A 9876-nucleotide genomic window follows, 5' to 3' on the forward strand; every position below is an offset into this window, starting at 1 on the left:
GTCCAGCCTGCAACTGACCACTGGGGCCCTAAAGACAGCGAGAAAAGTCCTTGTGTGAAACCCAGGCAGACCGGAAGGCAGCTGTTAGCCCTGGAGGTCGGGACCTGTCCAGTCGGACAGGGGGAAGGGTGAGCAGACAGAGGCAGGGGTTCTGGGAATACAGGGCAGGAACTAACTTCATGGGAAAAGCCTGGGGTGGGCAGGAAGATTCCGGAGCACGTTGTGGTTGAAAAGACAGCGACAGACAGGAGTGGTGTGGAGCCAGGCAGGACTGGGGGGGTGGCCTCTGCTCTGGGCTCGGCTGGCACCCTCCCCCTCCACGTGGAGCCAGCTGGCAGCAAAGCTCAGAATACGAGGCATGACCACAGAGCCTGGTGGTGGTTTGGAACTCTTTCTTCTCCTTTGTTAAAAGAGGGAAAGGAACTGGGGATGGGGTACCCCCGGGCTCTGGGGAGGCATGCAGGCAGCCCCAGCAGGCAGGCGCTGGGGGATGGGTGGGAAGAGTCCTGGAGTTTCCCACAATCCTTTTCTCTGCAGGGAAGAGCAAGGCTGGCTGTCCAGGGAGCAGGGGAGAGGCGCAGGGCCCTGGGGGGAGGGGCGGCGGGCGAGGGGGGGCTCACTCTAACATGCAAAGTCCAGCTGCCCCATAAACTAGGTTGCTTTTTGAAGAGCGACATACGTATAAATACACAGACACAGCTACACGCACACATGCGGAGAAGGCTCTGCGTTCCCGAGGGTGGAGATCTAGGCCCGCCGGCCCCGGGGAGCTCCAAGGCAGGAGCCGGCCGAGGCAGGGCGGGCGAGTCCTCTGGGGAAGGCTGCTTGTTCTCCGAGCTTCTGTCCACCAGCACCCAGGTGACTCGGAACCGAATCCACGGAAGCGGGGCGCCGCAGGCCTGCGCCGCTGGGCACGCGTGCAGGCAGCCTGTGGGCTGGCTTGAGGGTCCGGTCTCTCCCTTCCAGGGCTCCGGGGAAAAGGGGTGCAGACAGAGAAAGGTGAAGGGGGCCCGCAGAGACGTCCTCTCCCCCGCCCCACGGGGTCCTGGCCTCCGGGAGGGGGGAGGGGCCTCCCTTATCTCTCGGCCTCCATGGCGGGGTGGGCCCTGGGTTCCGAGGCGGCCTGTTGGGGGGCCAGTGGCGGCCAGTCTGACGCCGGGGAAGGGGGGGCCGGAGTCCACAGGGGCGGCTGCGGCGGCTGGTGGTGCTGTGCGCCCCCTGGGGGTGAGGCCGCGGCCGGCCAGCCGGGCGCCGCGAAGCTGCCGGTGGCGGTGAGCGGGAAGTGCGGCGGCGGCGACGTGGCCGTGGCGGCCATCGGGCTGCCGCTGCCTCCGCTGTGGAAGCTCTCGGAGGCCTTGAGGCGGGAGAACATGGTGAGGGCGTCGGGGAAGTTGGGGGGCGTGGCGGGGGTGTTGGCGGGAGTGCACATCTGTGGGGGGAAGAGGGAGGGGGGTGAGTGCCCGTGCAGAAGGGCCCCTTCCCCAGTGCACCCCACCCCCCGGCGGCCCACCAGCCCGGAGCTCACAGGGCAGCGGAGCGGTGCCCACGTGGGCTGGCCCACGCCACCTGCTGCCCGGCTCCCAGGAGTCCCTCCCAGTGGCTCCTTCCTCACGTCTGGGCGGCTGCCGCCCGCTCCCCACTCCCCCCAACCTGGTAAAGAGTCCCACACGGATGCCCCTGGGGCTGCAGGGAACACTTACCATCTGGTGGTGATGGTGGCTGTAGGGGATGTTGGTCTCTTGGAAAAAGGCGCTGAGGGCCGTCTGTAGGAACAGAGGACTGCGCTTACCCTCAGGACCCCAGTGGCCCTAGCCTGGCCTTCCTCGACTCTCGCCACCCCCAGAGAGGTGCTGTGGAGCCTCGGGCAGCTGGGCAGGAAGGACCCTCAGGACAATGCCTGCAAGCTGGCTGCCAGGTGCTTCCAACCTACCTGGTTTCGTCACCATGAGCGACCTGAGGGCCTCACGGGGAAAGGCCTCCAGGAGATTCTGGCCCTATGGTCACCAACTCCATGGGCAGTGGCAAGTCCCTACTCCTTCCTGAGTTTCAGTTTCCTTGTCTATGAGCCAGAGGATGGCAAAGGCACCCCAATGCTGAGAGCCTGTAACCCACCGCTCCTCTCCTGGACTAGCCAAGGGACGCTGCCCTGACTCAGTTTCTCTTTCTGCACCAAAGGGACATGGGACTAGGAGGCTGGCAGCCTCCCTCCCTGGCAGCAGTGGACCTGGCTGGGATTAAGTAGTGTGTTGTGGCTTTCACACTCCTATCCAGTCGTCACCCTCCTGCAAAGTGGTGGAGCAAGAGGAAGGCTGCAGTGGGGTTCGCACCCAGGACTGTGAGAAGTGGGTGGGAAAGGTGGCGGCGGCTCCGGGTCAAACCAGCTCCTCCAGTGGCCCTGGGGGGCTGGGGGGAGGGGCCCTCAGGGTGGTGGCCTCTGGTACTGGTGTGTCCTGGTTCGGCCCCTTGCAGGACAGGCGTCCAGGAAAATAAGGGAACCAGCTGCTCTTGCGAAAGTGCAGGATGAGGGAGCCCGTCAAGTATGTGAAGGGTCTGCGGGCAACTCAGCCCTCCGTGCCCCCCACCGCCTCACCCCATGCCTCGGGCTCCCCGCCCACCGTGGCCCAGCGCCGTCAAGCCCCCTCCCCCACTCCCAACACACCCAGAAACCCAGCCTGGCTCCCAGGCTTACCCTAGGGGTTTTATTACTAGAGTAAATGCAAATGAATTATTCTGGGAATTTCCTGCTGGAGACGCCCTACCCCAAAGTCCCCAAACAGGGGTGTGAGAGCTGGGGGTGGGGGTGGGGGTGGGAGAATGCCTCAGTCTCTAAGCACCTCCTTGTGACACCTCCCCGGCTAGGAGCCCCAAGGGACACCAACCCATTCCTCCCCCAGCGGCAGCTCCACAGGCAGCTGCAGTGTGTGAGCATTCCAGGGAGAGGCGGCTGCCCTTTTCCTGCCTTCCTAGAGCACCCCCAAACTTAAAGCACACAGGTCCCCCTCCCCCAGCAGCCTTCTGTCCCCATTAACACCTGAATCACAGAGAATATGACCCAAAAACAGGCATCCTTCTGGGCCAGCCCTCAGCCCAAGTGGCTGCCAGCCAGGGGGTGGAGGGCACAGAGTGGGGGGTGGAGGCAAGGAACCCCACTCACTCCCAGAAAGACCTAAGAGTTGGATGTTCACACCCCATTTTTACCCTAAGTGAACCTCCCTACTAACCACGTCCCCATTGTACACATGGTGAAGCTGAGATTCGGGGAGCCCAGGACTTGTACCGTGGGGGCCATCAAAGCCCCGCGAGCCTGCAAGCTGTTCCTGCCCATCCTGAGATTAGAGTTTCTCCAGGCATGTTAATCTTCAAAGACACATTTTCAATTCCAGTGACCAGGAGACACCAACTCTGAGTGACTGCTGGCCTGTGCCAGGGTCTGTGGTCAGGGCCGCTTCCCAGCGGACACCTGCCCGCCCAGCCCAAGCCCGGCGGCGGGGGGGGGGGGGGGGGGGGGGGGGACGGGACATGTATGCAGATGTGGGACTCCAGCAAACTACCATGAATGTGGTTTTGCAAGTTTTGCCACATCCAGCTCTAGATTAGGAAGCTTCCTGCAGGGTGGGGCTGCTGGGATGGGAAGGGGGGCTGCCCATGCACTCCTCAGAGGTCAGCTCATGGCCCCCAGGTACAGCGAAGGAAACTGAGGCCGCAGGGTAGGACCTGCCCAGAGAGAGCGAGCAGTGTCCCATCTTGTGATATGAGGACCACCCCAGGATTAGCTCTCAGGTCCCCGAGACCTCTGGTGGGAAAGTGAACAAGGATTCCTTTGAGTGGACAGGTCACTGCCTCCCCAGATGATCTCAACCTTGGGGTAGGATTTACGATCTACGTCCCACCCCCCAGGAAGCTGAACTCCACAGCCCCCAGGCTCCCTATCCCTCCTCTGGCCGCGAGTACCTTCCCTGAGCTGGCTTCCCATCTAGAAACCAGGCTTCCCAGCCCAGGCTGGGCACGGACTCTGCAGACTGTGACTGTGACCTTACACCTGTGAGGGGTGGAGCTCAAGGGGCTCTGGCCTCGTCCCTAGATGCCATCCCGGGTTATTTCTGGGGCAGCTGAGTTGGGAAGGCCAGGTGGCCTTTTGGCAGCAAGAGCCCTGGGCACTAGTGCTCTATGGGTCAGGGAGGCCTGAGGAGGTGGGGGCCAGGCTGGGGCAGCCCCACCTCCCGCCCAGCTGGCCGAAAGCTACTGAACCGTGTACACCAAGCCATGGGCTGTGCAGGCAGATTCGGCAGCCAGCACAGGAGGGCACCTGGATACGCCTCCGGAGCGGGGTACACAGATCACACCCTTAGTTGTCGTGTGGGGCTCTGCCACACCACCTGGACACCGTCTGCAAAACGGTGACCTATGTGTACACCGAGCGCACACAGCCCGCACCCGCGCCGCGGGGTGGACTGCGTGTTTACACACACAGACGCCAACATGCCCACACGTAGCGTGGCGCGTACGTAAATACAAATGCACAAGTACGTGGACACGCGCCGCCGAGCTGCCCACCGGGCACGCAGACCCTCAGACCCACACACACCGGACGGCTTCACCCGCGGGCACGGGGCTTCCAAGGCGGGGGCGGCGCGGGCCCAGTTCGGCCCAGGCCACGGGCGTCCTCCTTCCGGCTGCCGGGCCGACTGTCCGTAGGGGCCTCAGCGCCGCCCCGCCCAGGCCGTTACCGAACAAAAAAGGGGGTCCCCGGAACCCGATCGCCCGGGTAATCTGGGGGGTGGGGGGCAGGGACTCCGGGCCCGGCGAGGGCAGGCCGCCCCTCCCGCCCACCACGCGCGGGCGGCGTTTCCGGGGGCCGCGTAATCGCGGCCGCGCCGCTGGGCCTGACCCGCACGCCGCGTGTGCGCGCCGGGGCCCGGCCGCCGGGGCGCGCGGCCGCCGGGACACCGGGGCCGAGAGCGCGGGCCCGGCCCCGGCGGAACGCGCCGCGGCACGTGTCCACACCCGCCCGCACAACCCCCACAGCACGCGCCGCCACGCGGGACGGACACCCCGCGCCCCTGCCGCGCACCTCGAACTGCCAGTGGGCCGCCTGCAGCAACTGCTTCGCCTGGTCGGCCGCGCAGCCGGCCGTCAGCACGAACTGGTTGATCATAACCTGGTGCTTGAGCTCGTCCATGTTCACGGACATGGCGCCGCCGCCGCCTGCCCGCTCCAGCCTCCCGCCACGGCGCTCTCCTCCGCCTCACGCGTCCACCATTAGCGAGCCGGCTCCGGCTAATACAAATATTTACTGTGCGGCTCTGACTCACCCAGCCTCGCCTCGCTCCGGGCCGCGGGCGGCATGCTGGGAGATGTAGTCCCGCGCCGTTTCCGCCGCGCTCGGCTGGGCGTGCGGGCCGGGCCGGGCCCGAGGGTGTGTCCTGAGTGTTAGGCGCCTACTTAGTGTGCAGAAGCTGGACGGGCGCGTGCCCAGGCCGTGACTGCATCGATTTGGGTGGCGGGGGTGGCCAGGAAGCGGGTCTACAGACGTGCACGGGCGCAAACGCTGGCCGCGGGTTGTTTGCCAAGAATCCAGGGTCCCGAACCCCAGTGTGGCAGTCATCCCCCCGTGTTGACTAGGCGCCCTATTTTTGCACAAATTATCAACACGAAGGCCGTAGACCCCGAAAGCCTGGCACACTCAGTTCAGTCGCTCAGTCGTGTTAGACTCTTTGCGACCCCACGGACTGCAACATGCCAGGCCTCCCTGTCCATTAGGCGCCTACAAATACTTGTTCAGTGATGAATGAATCTGCCCTTTAGGGTTCTACTTCGAGTCACCGCCTCCAGGGAGCCTTCCAAGTCTTCCCCAACACCCGTGGACTGGAAGCCTGCATCTCCCACTTGTGACGCTGGTCCCTCCCTCCCTGGCCCGTCGGTGAGCCAGGCACAGGAGGCCTGAAGAACGCTGGAGGAAGGACTGAGGGCTGGGACTGACAGGGGAGGTCTGGGGCCCCGAGGTACCCCTCCGCGCGACACTCTCACTTTCCCACGCAAAATCTCGTGCTCTTGGCCGGAAATCTCGACTCTTAGTGTGCGGGCGCTAGGACCGCTCGGAGCCAGTTCCGGGGCGGCCCCCGAACTTCCATTCCCAGGATGCCCTGGTTTATTTGCATCTTTCAGTCCCGAGTGACGTAAAGTGAGTGAGGCCGCTCCTTGGCCAATGGATGGCTGCGAGGTGTTAGGACCTGGCCATATAAGGTAAACAAAGCTGGCTGCCCAATGAGGCAGCGGCGGGGGCGGGCACTAGGTAGGGGCGGGCGGGGGCGCATCACGTGGAGGGCGGGGGCGGGGCTGAAGAGCGCGGGGGGTTGGGGGGGATGCGGGCTGTGTTTACAGCTCCACACACGCCGTTTCCGGTTGAGTTTGCGGGTTGGAGGGGGCGGGGGGGGCGGGGGGGGGCGGGGTGTGCCGGGGTGTGCCCAGCATATTTGGAACTGGGGCAGGGGGCTCGGTCGCCCCGGCTCTGATTGACCTTATTCCGGTTCCCCGTGCTGCCTGGACCCCGGTTTCTTTAGTTGAGTAACTCTATTGGGCCCTTACTCTGTCTGGCTCTCAACTGGCCCCAAGCGTGCAGAGAACAAACTCTAGTAGAAGGATTGGATGCTGCCTAGGGTGGAGTGGGACGTGTGTCGAAAATCCCTAGGACTGGTGTAGAATTTGCAAGTGTGGAAAGTGCCTTCAGGAAGCAGGGACAGGCCCTGGAGATGGCGGGTTAAAGGCCATTGAAGGGTTTTGGTACATTTGATCCCTTGTCCGCGTTAGAATCACTGTGGCTGAACAGTATGGAGACCAAATGGTGGTAGACAGGTCCAGTATGGTTAGGTGATGTTCTGGGTGTTAATCTGGTTCCAGGGGAGCCCGCCCCTGCCCAGGGCCTTGTTGCAAAATTGGACTGAATGGAGGGCTCTGAGCTTGTTTCCTCATTTGTACAATCCTCATAGCTCTCCCAGGACTGCTCTGGGGCATCTGGACAACTGTAGGAAACCCAAGCCCCATTTTAGAGATAAGGAAGCTGAGGCTGGGATCCAGACCTCCTTACACTCTTGACAGTGTTCAGAGCCAGTGTAGAAGACCAGGCACCCAGTGGGCCAGCAAGGTGTGTTCTTGGCACAGGAGGGTGGGCGCTGTCCTGGCAGGGCCCACTGGGGACTTTTCTTGCTTAGAGAGGCAGGAAGTACCTCCCCGCACGTCCCTCACCCTCATTTGAGCACCATTCGGGTACCTGCCCAGACTTGCCCAGCCCAGAAGGCACTTTTCCAGGCCAGCCCGCTGGCTGGGGTGGGGCAGGTGGGGACAGCAGGAGCAAAGGTCACCCTTCTGCCCCCTGTGGCCCCTGCTTCTGCCTGCTGTGGCCCCCCCAGCCAACTTGTTTTCCAAGGGGCGGTGGGGAAGAGAAAAAAACAACCTTGTTTTCAGCCAGGATCAGACTGGCTAGAGAGTGGACTTTGGATTTCTTAGCAGGCTCAGATGGGGCCTGACAGCTGGGGCCAGTAGATGGGGGGAGGGCAGTATAAAGGGCATTTCCGGCAGTGCCTTCTTTTTACCTGAGGTCCAGGGAGGTTGAGGCTCTTGGCAAAGTTGGCATTGCTAGTTTATGGAAGGCCCGGGATTCCAGCCTCCTTCTCTCCAAGTTCATTCTTTCAGTCACCCCCACAGATGTATTTATCAGACATCCATAGGGTGCCTAGAATTAGTCAGGGATTGTGCACCCTCGGAAGGCTTGAGAAGTCTAGTGGCTTGAGGGACTTACACTCAGGCCCTGAAGTGTGGCTGGGGTCTTTCTTTGTGTTTCAAAGGCCTGGGTGCTGCCTAACTGAAAGTGAAAGTGACTCAGTTGTGTCCAACTCTTTGCGAATGCTACAGTGGGGTAGCCAGTTTCCTTCTTCAGGGGATCTTCCCAACCCAGGGATGAAACGCGGGCCTCCTGCATTGCAGGCGGATTCTTTTACCAGTTGAGCCACCAAGGAAGCCCAAGAATACTGGAGTGGGGGTAGCCTATCCCTTCTCCAATGGATCTTCCTGACCCAGGAATCAAACTGGGGTCTCCTGCATTGCAGGTGGATTCTTTACCAGCTGAGCCACCACGGACTCCCTGAATAACTGAGGGGCCTTGAGATGTGGCCACCGCCTGACCTCTGATCCCTGTCCCTGAACTCTTCTTGCCTACTAGATTCTAGTTGCACTGGACTTTGGGCTCATCCATCTTACTTAGCTTCTCAGGGCCTGCTGCCTCAGGGCAGTTGCACCGGTGGTTATCCTTGCCTGGAACCTGGGCTGACCCACTCCCTCAGAGTCTGCCCGGTTGGCTCTTCCGTGTATTTCAAGTCCTAGCTTAAATGTCACCTCCTCAGAGAAGCCTTCCCTGACTCCCCTAGCAATAGTAGGTCTCTCCTAGTATTTCACTGCACCTCAGGCCACTCCCCTATAGCACCCACTGCATTTTACTTATATACTTGATCACCTTTAGTGTCTGTTTCCTCACTAGATGTTCCGTATCTGGTGGTTTCCACCATTTAATCTCTATTACCTGGCTCTTTGCCTGGCTCGCTGCTTTTCGTATTTGTTGAGTAAATAAATGAATCAGCCAAGATGTTGATAGTAGAACCAGTATCAAATCAGAAAGTGCCTGTCTTCCACTGGGGCATGGATAAGCACAGAAAAGTATACCTAAAGTCCAAAGCTCTATTAAGAGGAGTGTTTTAATTGATCCAACACCAGCCCATGGAAATGACTGCCCTGGCCACGATCTGTAGGGAGGACTTTCTCTTAGAATTATTTGTCAGTGGGAACATCTAGAACCACAATACGCTCCTTCCCTCCCCACAGGCAGGGAGACTGATCAATTGAATGTTGTGTTGGTATTATCTGTTTGTGTATATATGACTCAACAGTGTTATGTGATTCAACAGAAAGAAATTTGAAGTGAAGGAAGAATGGTCGCATGGGGTGGGGGTATCCTCAGGCCCATCTGGGAGCAAGAGACAAGAAATCTGGTACTGGAACATTCCTGTGTCTGGGTGATGGGGGTTGGGGGTGGCAGGGGAATGTGACATTAAAAAGAGTGGCCTGGTTCAAATTCCAGCTTTATTACCACTTATCTACTATGCAAACTGAGTGGGATACTTCACTTCTGCCAGCCTCTTTCCTGTTTCTGCTTATTGGGAATGAAAACAGAAACTACAGCAGAGAATTCATGGATAGTGTTCAACACCAACGTCTGGCACATAGTAGCTGCTCAGTAAATGGGGTTCTTGGTTGCACGGCAGAGAGGTTAGTTAGATCAGGCTCCCCCAAGACCTGCACTCTCCCTTACAATCACACAAGTCCTTCACTTCCTTTGACTTTTGGCTTCCCATGCCCCCTGAAAATAGGAAGGTTGGATTCCGGAGTCCTGAAAGGTGTTAAGACTCACTTTAATGTGGACAGTGGTGAATTTACCACCTAAGATTCCTAGCCAGCCTCTGCCCTCCCTAGCTGCTTTATACATATACATATATATATATGTATATATATATATATATATATATAATTTATTTTTTGGCTGCGCAGGGTCTTGGTTGTGGCACACGGGATCTTTCAGTCTACACTGAGGCATGTGTAGTGTTTTAGTTGAGGCATGCAAACTGTTAGTTGCACTATGTGGGATCCAGTTTCCTGACCAGGGATGGAACCCAGGCCCCCTGCACTGGGACCACAGACCACCAGAGAAGTCCTCCAGCTCCTTTCTTAATAGAACAGGCTTGTCTTGGGAAGCCACTTTCTTCTCAGAAGAGCCGTTTGTCACCTGAAAAGTTGGTAAAAACAGATCCTCACTTGCCTGCTTACAGAGTT

General features: G+C 59.8%; 1 protein-coding gene across 1 annotated transcript; it reads right to left on the minus strand.

The window, feature by feature from the left end:
• Positions 1–375: 375 nt before the first annotated feature.
• UBALD1 (UBA like domain containing 1) lies at positions 376–5322 on the minus strand. Its single transcript, XM_043914214.1, has 3 exons — positions 5072–5322; positions 1701–1763; positions 376–1429 (listed from the first exon to the last, which is right to left on the minus strand). The coding sequence occupies exons 1-3, from the start codon at positions 5189–5191 to the stop codon at positions 1076–1078; spliced, it is 537 nt and encodes a 178-aa protein (XP_043770149.1). The 5' UTR covers positions 5192–5322; the 3' UTR covers positions 376–1075.
• Positions 5323–9876: the final 4554 nt, after the last annotated feature.

The sequence above is a fragment of the Cervus elaphus genome, chromosome 10 (genome assembly GCF_910594005.1).
Source record: "Cervus elaphus chromosome 10, mCerEla1.1, whole genome shotgun sequence".
In the NCBI taxonomy this organism is placed as follows: Eukaryota; Metazoa; Chordata; class Mammalia; order Artiodactyla; family Cervidae; genus Cervus; species Cervus elaphus.